This window comes from Heterocephalus glaber, unplaced genomic scaffold (genome assembly GCF_053883595.1).
Source record: "Heterocephalus glaber isolate CG9 unplaced genomic scaffold, H.glaber_assembly_v1.0 deba00001564, whole genome shotgun sequence".
NCBI lineage: Eukaryota > Metazoa > Chordata > Mammalia > Rodentia > Bathyergidae > Heterocephalus > Heterocephalus glaber.
Window position 1 is genome coordinate 23472418 of NW_028258351.1, and position 14914 is coordinate 23487331.

Sequence of the window (14914 nt, forward strand, 5' to 3'; positions counted from 1 at the left end):
AACCTCAGGAGGGATCTTTGGCAAGGAATTTATAATGAACACGAGTATATTTATGCATAGCAGTATTGATGCCTGTAGATCACAGAAACTATACACTTGTTTTTGTTTTTGTTTTGGTGTTGGGGATTGAACCCAAAGCCTTGCACATGCTAGGCATACACTGTTTTTTTTTTTTTTTTTGCACTTTATTAAATTCTTTTATTGGTACATTGTAGGTATACAACACAATTACATTTCTCATTGGGAATTGTACCTTTACAGAATGTATCTTGGTTCTTATTTTTTCCCCATTCCTAGCTCTCCCTTCATGCCCTCCACCCTTCCCTATTTGCAAAGACTTTATTTCCATTTTTTCCATTTCTCATCATTTTTCCTTTCCCTTCTTTCCTTTCCCCTGCCCCTCTCACTACCCCTACCCCTTTGGACCTTTTCTTCCTATTTTACATTATCGATTATTCATTCTAATCATTGGTACATTTTAGGTATACAATATAATGATATTCATCATTGGAAATTTGCACTTTTACATAATCTCTCTTGGTTCTTATTTTTCACCCTTGCCCAGCCCTCCCTTCAACCCCTCCAGTCCTCCCTATTTACAAAGATTTTGTTCCTATTTTTCCATTTTCTCATATTAATCCCATTCCCTTCTATCCTTTCCCCTAGCCCTCCCACCTCCTTCCCCTTTACCCCTTTTCTTCCTATTTCACAGTACCTATTATACATTTAGTCCTTATTTACACTTTCAGTTTCTCACACCAGAGAAACTATTCGGTATTTATACATGTGTGTCCTATTTATTTCACTTAAGAGTATCACCTCAATGTGCATCCACTTAGCTATAAATGTCTCTAATTTCTCATTTTTTATGGCTGAGTAGTACTCCATTTTATAAAAAAACCCACATTTTCTTGATCCAGTCTCCAGTTGATGGGTATTTGGGCCGTTTCTATAAAGAACTTAAAAAGATCAGACCTCCCAAATTTAAAGACCCAATCCGAAAATGGGCATCTGAAATGAGCAGACACTTCTCAGACAAAGAAGTAGAAATAGCAAATAAATACATGAAAAAATGTTCAACATCACTGGTCATTCGAAAGATGCAAATGAAAACAACGCTGAGATTCCACTTCACTCCAGAAAGAATGGCTGCTATCATGAAATCAACCAATAACAAATGCTGGCGGGGCTGTGGGGAAAGAGGAACCCTGCACCACTGCTGGTGGGAGTGTAGACTGATGCAAGCACTGTGGAAGTCAGTATGGAGATACCTCAAAGAACTAGGACTGGAAGTCCCATTTGACCCCACTATTCCACTGCTGGGGATCTTCCCCAAAGAATTAAAAGAATCATACCACAGTGATATATGTGCCCTCATGTTCATAACAGCACAGTTTGTGATAGCTAAAACTAGGCATACACTCTTAACTCTTAGCTACAACTTCAGCTCCTGGACTCATCTTTAAAATATCATTATTGCAACTATATTGATAATGTTCTTTTCATCTTTTAATTTTAAATGTAATACCTTTATACATTTGAGCCTTTACTATATTACTGTTTTCTGTGGAGAAGAGTTCCACTTAAGGTCCTGTATGATATGTTTGGCCATGTACCAGTTCTAGGATTTCTGCATGGGTGACACTTACTAGTGTCCACTTAGTATAAAAGATAGGCACCTGTCATCACAGGGAGCTTTTGGTTTTGTTTTGTTTTGTGGTCATGAGAGTGATTGTCTTAGCCATCGTGCTAATTTGGCAAGGTATTTAACATGCTTGAAATATGGAATACGGATTATTTTGGTAACATTAGATGACAGTACCTTTATATAAAAGAGTGAGCCACATGCCCTGAAATAGGAGCTTTAGCTAATTGAATGATAACAGATCCCACATAGCTTTGCTGAAGAGTAAATTAAATACCTTCTGGTATTCCGACTTTGGTTGGTGATAAACAGAAATGACACTTTGCCTTGATAATGGACAAATTTCTGGTAGTTTCTGTCATTTTTAATCAGATTATTCCAGTATTCTTTAAAGCCTGACACTGATATCCTCTATAATTATTGAATCCATCACTGTGCAGAGTTTCATTATATTCATGCCTTATTTTCTGATCAGCAAACTTGCCTCTTACTTTGGAATACTCCTGACTTAGTCTAAGCAGCTAAGGATGTACCTTTGCCTCATGGAATATGGGTATCCTACTTATCCTTAACTTCATTGTACTACCCTCTACACCCTCAGTTGAGCTATACAGAAACCTGACAAGAATTGGTTGTGTCAGGATTTAGAGATCTTATCTGCTAGGGCTGTAAGCATGCTTTTCCACATTAGTTTCTTAGTTTCTTCTGCCTCTACATCTCATCCCCCTCCCCCACACATTTTCTCCATTTCAAAACAAAAATAGTATCAGCTTGAATTGACAGATATTTTTAAATTTATATATGTTGCTATTTTCAAGTCTGTCTACGTCACCACTGCTTAGTCAAGCCTGTTTTGGGCTCCTCAGTTCTTGATTCCTGCTGTGTTTGCTGATGATTCATACATATCCTTTTTGTTTGGGATATTCAGATTCTAGGAACTGACATCTGTCACACATACTGCGGAACTACTGGTTTTAATCAAGAGTGCATTTAGGTTGTCATTAGTTTTCTTAACTCTTGAGTGTTTGAATGTATAATCACTTATTTTCTTTTTGTCACAGCAGGAATGGGATCAGGTAACCCAGACACACACACACACACACACACACACACACACACACACACGTGCGCGCGTGTCATGTGCCTAACCCTTTCTCATAGCTTGGCTTCATAGGAAGAAAAACTCTGGGTTGATCTGCTGAGAGTAAGTAGTTGTCATATCAGGACAAAGGGGAGTCAGAATGGTCAGCTTCTGGTGCTTTGTTATATGGTGTGTACCTGACTTCTCTGGCAATTGAAAGATTTCTGAGAACCCTGGAGATGTAAGGCTTACCTGAATCAGTGTGTGTGGCCAGGACTACTATCAGTATCAGGTGGGTTATTTGTTTAGGACCTAGGCAGAATGCTCCTTGTTGACTTGCTTCTTAGGACCAATGCTGTATGTTTTTCTTATTTTGCTTCCTCTGCAGTTCTATTCTTAGTCATTGCATTGTCAGCTTCCCTTCCTTTTCTTTTTACCTAACTTTACCCCCTGATAGTGATTGGTTCATCTTTTCCTTTACTTTCTCTTCTTGTATCTCTCCACTTCTGAAAGTAACTTTAGGAAAGGAAGGAGGGAAAATCACCGTTGTGTCTTAAGTCATTACATCTTAGTAAGAAGGGGTGCGGTTTTCCTTGAGAGTATTCCTGCTTATTACCATTATCCTATTTCTTTTATCTCTCTCATCCCTAAGTCCTTTTGGGGATTTAATTTATTAGTTTCTATAATCCCTTTCCACCATAACAATGTACCTTAATCTACTTGAAAGTTCCTCGTACTTGCTGATACTAGTTTTGTCATCCCTGTTGAATAACCCGCAAATTGCATGTGGGAGTTGGGGTTGGCAGATTTAGATGTAAGTGTAGAGAATCGTGTTATGGTGAAGCAAGAGCTCCTCTAGAGATACCAATGTAAAATTAGAGGACATCTAGAACAACACATTTATATAGGTGTTCAGTAACAATAGAATAGTAAAAGTACTTATGCTGTAAATTCAAGCTGTTAAAACCTGAGGCCTTCCACATGAGGCCAACTATTAAGTTGTCAGCATTTAAAAATAACAGTGGCTTCTTGATGCCATAGGGCCCAGGAAGGAACATAGTAACCTTTTAACAACTTGGAATTTGAGCCATTTCTATATAATTGGGAATATTCTCAAAGTGAACATTCCTGTGTTTTGAGATGAGGTAGGAGAGGGCAGGAGGATATTTCTTTCTGAACATTTTTAGTTTATCCCATGGGACTTGTTAACTTTTGATCACTGTAGCCTAGTTGATAATAGAATTCCCCGTAAGTGAATTTGTATTTACTCTAACTAGTATCATGAGTTGGATTAGTAGTTTGGAAAAATAAAGCTCATTTAAAAAAAATATGATCATATATAATACCAGTGCTAAAACCAGAGAACTGGGAATTTATTCTTTGTGTGACTGTAGTGGCGTCACTTTGGTATTTTTGATGCTGTTTTTATTGGAATTTATCTACTTTTAAAACTTTATTAGGTCTATAAACAATATTTAATACAAATATAGGCACTTTAAAAATATTTTATGCTGGACAAGGTGCTGCACACATGTACTCTCAGCTATTTGGGAGGCTGAGGCAGTAGGAGCACAAGTTCAAGGCCAGTTTAGGCAAGTCAGCCAAGACCCTGTTTCAATATAAAAATTGAATAAAAGGCCTGGGAAATAGCTTAGTGGTAGAGCACTTGCCTAACATGAGCAAGGCCCTAGGTTTCTGTCTCACCATATGTTCTCAGGTTTAAGTGTATAAATTTCTTCACTGGAAGGCAATTTATATGTAGGGTAGTAATTCGATTTTGATGGTGGTGTACTAGAGATTGAACTATTGAACTAGCCTGAACTATATCCCCAGCCTTTTAAAATTTTTAAAAAATTTTGAGACAGATTCTTGCTAAGTCACTAAATTTCCTGGCCTAGACTTGAACTTGTGATCCTCCTACTTTAAGCCTACCAGAGTGCTAGGATTACAAACATGGGCCACCACTCCAGCTTTGTTTTCACGTTAAATGTTTCCTCTACATTACATTCAAATAAAGTAAAACTAGAAATAATCCAAAAATATTTTTCATTTTTCAAAAGAGATGCAAATTGTTTTTAAGAGATGTTTTAACTTGCCATGAGAGGATAAAATAACTTAAGGTAATAATGTGTGAGAGTTCAACCTTATAATGAAGAAAATAATGGTTTTGAATGAATATTGATATTTGGGTGAAAAGGAAACTTGTTCAAAATGTAAGATTTTTGAGATGACTTTTTTTTTTTGTACCAGGGACTGAACTCGGGTCCTTGCACTTGCGAGTCAGGCAGCAGAACCACTGAGCTAAATCCCTGGCCCTGAGATGACTTTTAAAAATACTTTGTGATCTATTGTGGACTTTTCATCTTCTGTGTAAAAGAGAAAAAACACTTTGCTGAGCCCAAATACATGAAAGCTTTACTTAATTTAAATTTGTGATGTAAACAAATGAAAATTTCTTAGGAATTAAAAGCATTTTTCATTATATTTCATTTCTGAGCATTGTGATTACCAGAGAATTTCAAGTAACATAATTACTTTATCTCTGCACTTTGATATTTCTGTGCCCCTTTATCAAGGACACATTTATAAAGGGAAGAGGATTATATTCTCATTGATAGGTTCAATTTTATTTAATTCTGCTACCTAATATTAGAAGATCCTGACCTCATTTGTTTCAAATATTAAAAGTCTTTCCTGTAGATATTGCTTTGGTTTTCCATTAGAAAAAAAATTCTGATAGTGTTTTGTTACTGTTTACTAATTTGAGTCATTGATTATCATTAAATATTCTTCAACTTGAATTATTGGAGTTGCTGAGTTAGAGTCATTAACTTGATGGTACTGTTATTGTTGGTGTATTTTTGTAGTTAATCTCCTTTGGGGAGGTCCCTTAGACCTTTAGAATTAGTTTAGTAAGTGCTCATATACAATAAATATTACAACCCAGTCTTAAAACTTTAGCATATTGTTTGCTCATTCCCAAATATTTCAGATGCACTATTAGCTGCTAGCTACTTTTCTGTGCACCACCAGTCACTGAGACAGAACATTTGGAAAGTATGAGGCGGTGGTAATCTGTTGGAAGGCATCCAGGAACACCTGGATGCTTTCATATTAGACCAGTAGCCCACCCAAGCTTTTCCACGTTCTGTTTTGTGCTAGATATAGCATTGAAGAGCCTTTTACATATGTATAGACTTTTCTGCCATATGATGATCTTAAAGACTAGAACGCTCTACATTCTGGCTAGTAACAATTTTGTCAGGCATTGTCTTACTATTAGATAATCAGGCAGATGCAGGGATTTCAGTTGGGCCTCTAATAGATGCACTAGTATGTATACTTTCTGTCGCTACCGCAGGAGTTTTGGAAGTTGGCTTCCAAAAGTCAAACATTGATAACTCTTGAGTTTTTGACTGTCATATGCTTTCAAAGAGTTGGAATGGAATATAAGCATTTATAGAAGGGTAAGTTTAGAAAACCACGTTACCAGTCTAGGAAAACCAAAACTAGCAAAAAGGGTATGTTAAAATAAATGTGTAAGTTAGTATATTTGAAAACATAAAAAAAAAAAATCCTTTTTTAATGTAAAAGAAAATTTTTTAACTAGTTGGTAGAAATCTTCCCCCCAAAATCATTTGCACTTTTCTCTACATACCAACTCTTTGTTTTAAATTTAGATAATATGGATTACTAAGATCCTTAAAAAAGTAATCACCTCTTGAATAAATATTTTCACAGCCATACTTTCAAAGTTATGTTTTAAAAACAAGAATAAAGGTATTTAGAATGATTATAGAAATTATCAGTGTCATATTTTGAATAAACAAAAAATCTCCTGGCTAGTTTAACTTTTAAAATACATCTTTTTTGAGGAAACATTATGCCAGTGTTGATTTAAAAGCAAAATGACTAATTCCCAAACTATGAAAATTTAGAAATGAGATGGAAAGTAAGGTAAAATTTTCTTAACTTTAGCAGAGCTAGTCTTATTTTCTTACTGTTTTATTCTTTTTTTTTTTTTTTGGTACCAGAGATAGAACTTGGGTCCTCGCGCTTGTGCAGCAGGCAGTGAAACCACTGAGCTAAATCTCCGGCCTTTTTATTCTTATTTTTATCCTTGTATCTGGCAGTGACACTTTATATGAAAGTTTTAAATAAATCAGTTTATATAAGACAGGAGCCAGTTAATGTATTTATTTGGTATGAAATACGGTTGCTAGCAAGGTATAACTTTTAAGTAGCTAAATTGAATTTGTTTATATTTGGAGTACATAAAATTCCTCATTTAGTGTCAAAAAATGAAACAGAGAGAACCTACTTCTTGTTCTTTAAATTACTGCTGTTCTCATGTCACATGGAATACATCTTTTGTATCTCTCTGTGCTCTGGCTTCTCTCCTGTAAAATGGGCTCAAGAATTTAATTGACTCCCTTCCTCCCTTTCAAGAATATTGAGGACAGACACCTGGAAGTCTTTGGAAGACAAAATGCTACCTTATGTATTTTTTGATACTAACTTGCCTTGTAAGTATGTGCTACCTATTGTACACAGTGGCGCGGTGTGACTTTGTGAACTTTTTATGAGAATAGTTGTTTGCATGCTTTAATATTAAACTATAGATTTATTATTAATGTTTTAGATTTTCTGAACTTGATTTGATCTTGCCTATCTAATAGAGTAGGAACTGTCCCTCGGAACACATCTTATACTGTTCCTGGATAGGAGGTGAAAGGTAAAGAGGTACTAATGTTTTCTGCAAGTCTCTTAGAAATGTACAGAGAAGTTGTTATACAGCTTGGTTAGGCATATATGTTCCAGGTTGTCATATACAGAGGACTTCCTCATCAGTGTAGGAATACACAAAAAGAGCCTGTTTCTTCAGTTTTAGGTTTTCTTCCATAGAGCTATGCTGAGCCACATGTTGACTCATGAGCTGGAGAGTCAGACAGAAGTTTTTGTTGTTAATGTATACAAAGTTCAGTGAAGGAAAAGAGTCCCAGTGTAGCATTTGAGAAACCTGGATTTTTGTCTGTGTATTGCCCCTACTCTAGTATTCACTTTTTCCTGCGTTGGACTATTTCCCATATCTAATGAATGAAGATGTTGTGGTATGAGGATGCTAGGGAGTATAAACTTTGAATTTTCTTGCTTTGGATGCTAGATTCCATAATTCTGAAATGGTGATTAAAATATATATGAAGCTGTTTACAATAATTCATATGAAAACCATTGTGACTTGTGATTTTCTTTATATTTGCATGCGGATGTTATTTTTCACTATCCAAGAATTTTATTGCATAACTCCCCATATCATTAATGAATGTTTCTGGTTCAAAAGTCCTGTGCCCTTCAAAGAATTCTTAGGTGTTAGTTTGGAAATTTTCTGTGTTAAAAATTATTCTTGTAAAGAGAAGTAAAAGATGATAATTTTTGTGTCTGGTTAGTATTTGTGAAGTTTGATAAGTTTTCAGTTTTATGCTAAAGGCTTTATGTGAGTTTCTGAAACTGTTAAATGTTTTTCTGACATCCATTGTAATTTTTTTTTTTCCAGAGAATACGGTCAACAGTGGATGAAAAAGAACAAAAACAACTTCTTATGGATTTGGATGTAGTAATGCGGAGTAGTGATTGCCCATACATTGTTCAGTTTTATGGTGCACTCTTCAGAGAGGTAGGAATAAACTATGAGGATTTCAGCCAATTAATGAATATCTTATTGGGACAAGTAAGAGGATGGCAACATTAGCCTAATCTTCAGCTAAATGTCACATGTGGGTAATAAGCCAACATCTCACTATTTCAGTATAGTCATATTAATCTCACATTAACTCATTTTTCCTTTGAATAGGGGATGAATCTCTCTCACACACACGAATCTCATATATGTAAATATATGTATTTCTGGCTGTCATTTGTGAATATTGTGATTTTTTCTTAGTTTACAAATACCTTGTTTTTTAAGAACCTGACAAATCTAAATATCAGTACTGTTATCGTAAGTTCAGATTCTGTTTCTCTTGCCTTCCCCTTTAACTTTTACTGATTCTTATCATCATATAATGTAAACATTTTTTTCCCCATAATCTTCAGTTATACTGATCAGGCATGCAAATTAATAATTATAGTAGAAATTGTTTTTTCTAATTCTGATATTAGATTTTTGTGTAGAGACTTAACACTCTTTGTTTCTTTTTCTCATAATCATGTTTCTTTTGGCTTCTGGTTATTCTGTGTCCCAACATGCCTCTGTTAATCCACATACTTATTTCTGGTCATCAAATTGCCTAAAACCATGAAGTGAGTTAAGATCAGAAATAAAGCTAGAGGGTTTTTTTTATTTATATATTTATTGGTACATTTTAGGTATACAATACGTTTACTTTTATCATTGGGTGCTTGTAATTGAACATGATGTATCTTAGTTCTTATTTTTTCCCCCATTACTTGTGCGCCCTTCGCCTCCTCCACCCTTCCCTATTTACATAAACTTTGTTTCCATTTTTTTTTTCTTTCTCATAATTTTTCCTTTCCCTTCTTCCCTTTCCCTTTCCCCTCCCGCCACTCCTACACCTTTGGACCTTTTCCTATTTCAAATTATCAGTTATTCATTTTAATCGTTTTCATCCTTATTTACACTTTCAGTTTCTCACACTAGAGAAACTATTTGGTATTTACACATGTGTGTCCTATTTATTTCACTTAAGAGTATGGCCTCAATATGCATCCATTTAGCTATAAATGACTCTAGTTTCTCGTTCTTTATGGCTGAGTAGTACTCCATTTTATAAAAAAACCACATCATCTTTATCCAGTTTGCAGTTGATGGGCACTTGGGGTGCTTCCAAGCTTTAGCTATTACAAACTGTGCCGCTATAAACATAGGTGCACACACATCACTGTGGTATGATTCTTTTAATTCTTTGGGGAAGATACCCAGTAGGGGAATAGCTGGGTCAAATGGGACCTCTAGTCCTAGTTGTTTGAGGTATTTCCACACGGATTTCCACAGTGGTTGCACCAGTCTGCACTCCCACCAGCAATGGAGAAGGGTTCCTTACTCCACACCTCCGCCAGCATTTGTTATTGGTTGATTTCTTTTTCTTTTGGTACCAGGGATCGAACTCGGGTCCTTGTGCTTGCATGGCAGGCGGCGAAACCACTGAGCTAAATCCCCGGCCCTGTTATTGGTTGATTTCTTGATAGTAGCCATTCTTTCTGGGATGAGGTGGAATCTCAGTGTTGTTTTCATCTGCATCTCTCCAATGACCAGTGATGTTGAACATTTTTTCATATGTTTATTTGCTGTTTTTCTTCTTTGTCTGAGAAATGTCTGTTCATTTCGGATGCCCATTTTTGAATTGAGTCTTTGAATTTGGGGGGGTCTGATTTTTTCAATTCTTTATATATTCTAGATAGTAGCCCTTTGTCTGAGTTACAGCTGCTAAAAATTTCTTCCCACGTTGTAGGTTGTCTCTTAGCTCTGTTTCTTTGCTAGTACCATGCTGTTTTTATCACAGTTAAAGCTAGAGTTTTAAGCAAGTAAATGGCATACTTCATGATGTCCTGCACTATCATCAAAAAATTTTGCTTTTAGTCAGCACTGAACTGACATTTCATATTCTCTTTACAAAAAATTTATTAATGTATTATTAGTACATGTTTGCAGTACATGATTACCTTTATCATGGGGAGTTTGTATGTGTACATAACACATCTTAATTCTTTTTCTGGTCCCCTCCCCCTTCTGCTCTTAAAAATACTATTCTTACCTTGAAAATATTAAAAGGAGTAGGTGGGTTTATTAGGAACTGGAAAGAAAAAATAACGTCCTGTTCCTTTCCTTTTGGGAACTGGATCACAGAGTGTAATATCGGTGTTTTTATTGTTACTGGCTTAAAATTTACTGTTTCTTTTAAACAGAACTAAGCATAGCACTAAATAAAAATATATGAAGTCTTATAACTAGAAAAGTTACTAGAAGTTATTCCTTAATCCAGTTCTGAAATTTTAAAAAATTTGTCCTAATAAGTAATTTTAGTAACTGTTTAAGAGTTCTACTTCATGATAGAGCCCATCTCTTGGTGTTTGCATTTGTAATTTATGGGGTATTTGTTACATTTCCACTCATGGGATGATTCTGTCAAATAATATTGAGATATTTACAGTTGATCTTTCCTCATCTGCAGAAGATAACATTCCAGAACACCCAGTGAATGCCTGGGATCTCTGTTATTACCAAACCCAATGTATACTGTTATCCCCTATATGTGCATACCTGTGATAACATTTAATTTATGAACTTGGCACAGTAAGGGATTAACAACAATAACTAGTAATAAAATAGAATAATTATAATACTTTAAGGGTTGCTTGAACATAGACACTGGAGTACTGTGGCAGTTGATCAGATAATTTGCAATGGTGATTAAGAGTAGTCCTCATGGGCCGGGGATTTTTAACTCAGTGGTTCCACCGCCTGCCTTGGCAAGTGCAAGGTCCCAAGTTCAATCTCCGGTACCAAAAAAAAAAAAAAGGGTAGTCCTCACTTGGGGGCCGGGGATTTAGCTCAGTGGTTCCATTGCCTGCCACACAAGCGAAGGTCCTGAGTTCGATCCCTGGTAGCAAAAAAAAAAGAGTAGTCCTCACTTATCAGGTGGGTAGTATATACAAAGGGGATATGCTGGATAAAGGAATGACTCATGTTCTGGGCAGGATGGAACAAGATGGCATGAGATTTTTATCCTGCTACTCAGAACAGTGCTCAATTTAAAACTAAGCAATTGTTTATCTCTGGAATTTTTTTTTTTTTGTACCGGGGATTGAACTCGGGTCTTTGCGCTTGTGAGGCAAGCGACGGAACCACTGAGCTAAATCCCTGGCCCTGGAATTTTTTATTTAATACTGAGTTGGAGTTGAGCACAATATTGCAGAAAGTGAAACCATGGCTAAGAGGAAACTACAGTATTTTTCTTGTCTTATTGTAAAATTGCTTTCAAAATGGATTAAAACAGTCTGTAATGTTACCATCAGTGGTTGAATCATTCAGCTTAATTATAACCTACATTTATTCCTTTAAGGAAAGATTCATTGAACTCCTATCCTGGTGGAAGTTTCATTCTAGTAGGGAAGATATGATAAACATAATAAGTGAATTAGACTCCTATTTTAGAAGATGGTGAAGCTTGCATAGCATTGAGAAGGATAAGACAATGCCAAGCAGGCTTTTATATTAGTTAAGAGTAGTCCTCACTGAGAAGGTAGCATTCAACCAGGTTGTATTTATTTATTTATTTATTTATTTATTTATTTATTTATTTTTCCTACTATATTTTTGCTAATGAGTTTGTTAGCGAGAATAGAAGATTTTTCCATATATTTCCTAATTTTGTGTTCAGTTATGGCAAAATTTTTAAATTTTTATAAAAGAATAAACCTTTCCTATGTAAAACAGTGTGTTATCCATACAATTAAGAGTAGGTAAAATTGGCTCTTATTACATAGTTGGTGTTTAAACCCAAGAGTAATATTCTGCCCAGGGCTTTAATAAGAAATCAAAAATTATCTCGTTTGAGGTTCAATATAAGAAAGAGTAGCATTGCTTCCTTTCTAATTGTATTTCTGGGGTGATACTTAATATTAAGACATAAGAATAACAGATATTTGTTATTTTATAGGGTGACTGTTGGATCTGTATGGAACTCATGTCTACCTCGTTTGATAAGTTTTACAAATATGTATATAGTGTATTAGATGATGTTATTCCAGAGGAAATTTTAGGCAAAATCACTTTAGCAGTAAGTACTTGTTTTTCAAATTGTTCATTTTATGTATGATTATATAAAGAAATTACTAGTATTTTGAATGAACATATGTGAATGTCCTTTACAGAGTGTTAGGACTTTCCAGGAAAATCATTTCTAGTAGTGACACTACAGAGTCACTTCTGTGGGGATAATGAACACAATAGGCCATAAGATCATTTTTCAAAATTTGGTGTAGGTGAATACTAACAGTTTTTGTTTTCATTCAGATGCTGAAGAACAATAAAGGATTATGCTATAAATAAAACTACAAAAGTTATTCTGTCCATTGTTCCTTGTTGCTTTAACTATTTTTAATTGGTTATATTACCACTCTTATTCCTAAATTATTCAGAATTGCAGAAGTCCCTTTAAAACCCATTAATTGCAGTCTTAGAATATGTTTCCTGTGGTTTTAAGATTTGGGCTATCCAGTCTAAACTCTTTAAAATGCTGACTAACAATTTTAGGAACCAGCATTACTATTAATTTGGTCAGTTCATTTTACCAGAGTATCAGAGAAGAAAAAGTACTCTTTTGAATATATGTTTATATTTCTGAAAGTAAATTCATCATCACTTTCTAGTTCTGAATCTTTTAGTTGACAGATATTTGCAAATTCTGTTTCAAAAGGAAAGGTAATTTATTTTTAATAAATCAAAATTACTAAACTTCTTAGAAACTCCTGAGAATCTGAGCCAATGACATGTCCTGGGTTAGTTGATATAAACTAAATTATACAGGAAGCTCTAAGATATATATTAGGTTACATGTAGCTTTCTGTCTCTTTTTTGTGTGCATCTTCTCCCTCTATTACGATCTGCCAATTGACAGTTTATCCTGGTTAATCATTAAAAGTTAATAAAATTGGTTAAAATATGCCTTCTAAACTGTATTTTAGTTGTCAAGAGATATATGTGTATTTAAAAACTCAGTTACTCAGTTACTGTAAATTGTTGTAATTTTATCTTGATAAATCTTATGGTAAAACTATCATTTTCCAAAGTTAATGGTTAAATGTAAATTTTTATGAATTAGCTAAATTTTAATGTATTATCATTTTGTATAATTTTATAGAAAAAAGAGTTAAACTAGAAACTTATTCAGATCAGTACATAAAATCTTACATTGATCAATTTAGTCATCTCCTTCCAGTATACTAAATCCAGTTATTGTTTATGTTGTTATGAATAGTAGCCAGTTCCAAGATTCTACTGTTGTTAGAGTAGAATTTACGGTGACTGAGTGTTTATTTGTGTTAAGCCTAGATTTCACAGCATTAAATATTAATGACAATTCTCTATGGTAAATACATAACCACATTTTTAACAGATGATAAATCTGAAGTGTGGAAAGGCTAAGTAATGTTTTGATGTTTATATGGCTATAAGTGGTACATGGTTAAAGGCCAGGTAGCCTGGTTCTAGAATATACTCTTAACCACTGAATAAGACAATGGCCATGAAATTAGAAAATTGTTTTATTGTATATTGCAAAGGTATTGTATGTGTGCCTGTGTTTCTAGACTTGGCGATCCCATTATCTATTAAGTACAGCATTTAAAATTGCTTTGTATTAAGTCTCTTGTTCATTAATAAACCAGGGAACATACAAGCACAACTACTTACACATTTCGGGTTTGTGTGTTCCACATTCCTCATATTCAGAAGCCTGATAGCAGTAGAGACTTGGCTTTTACAGCCAACGGCTGGCCTCGTGCTTTATTCTTCCCTAGCTTAAAATTGTACAGTTTTATTTCAAATATCCATTTTTCCTTTTCTGAAGAAATCTGATTTTCTATTTATTATGTATCACAAGCATATGCTAATAAATAAAAATCTGATTCCCTGATCATGAGCAATGATCAAGCAACATGATGAATTGTGAATAAATTGCAACACTGGCTAGCAGATACTCTGGCTCTGCAAAAATGACTTTGAAGTCTCAGCATCCAATGAGGGTAAATGATTGTGAGGCACTGAGAATTTGGGAAAACTGTTGAACATTACTACGGATAATGAATCAGCCCATTGGATTTTCTTTTCTTTTCTTTTTCTTTTTTTTTTTTTGAGGCAGAGTCTCGTTATGTAGTTCAGGCTGGTGTTGAACTCACTGTATAGCCCAGGCTGGTCTCGAACTTACAGCAGTCCTCCTGCCTCAGCCTCCCAAGTGCTGAGATTACAGGGATGTGCCACCATGCCCGGCTTTGGATTTTCTTATACTATTTTTATTCTTGAAAAGATTCAAAAACTCACGATACAACTTTTAATGACTTATTAAATTGTGTGCTTTCTTTTTAAACTGGCAGAGAACAGCATGTAAAGGGAACTAAGTTTTCAGATCTAAAGTCATTATTTAGCATCTTCAGTTAACATAAAATATGGT

At 34.8% G+C, this 14914-nt stretch overlaps 1 protein-coding gene across 9 annotated transcripts in view; it reads left to right on the plus strand.

The window, feature by feature from the left end:
• The window catches only part of Map2k4 (mitogen-activated protein kinase kinase 4), a 134313-nt gene that overhangs the window by 75843 nt on the left and 43556 nt on the right, over positions 1–14914 (plus strand). For all 9 annotated transcript variants that reach the window (XM_004857556.2, XM_087191845.1, XM_087191844.1 and 6 more), the window contains 2 exons: positions 8281–8400; positions 12404–12523. In XM_004857556.2, coding sequence (XP_004857613.1) covers positions 8281–8400; positions 12404–12523 — 240 coding nt within the window. The remainder of the gene's footprint in view (positions 1–8280; positions 8401–12403; positions 12524–14914) is intronic.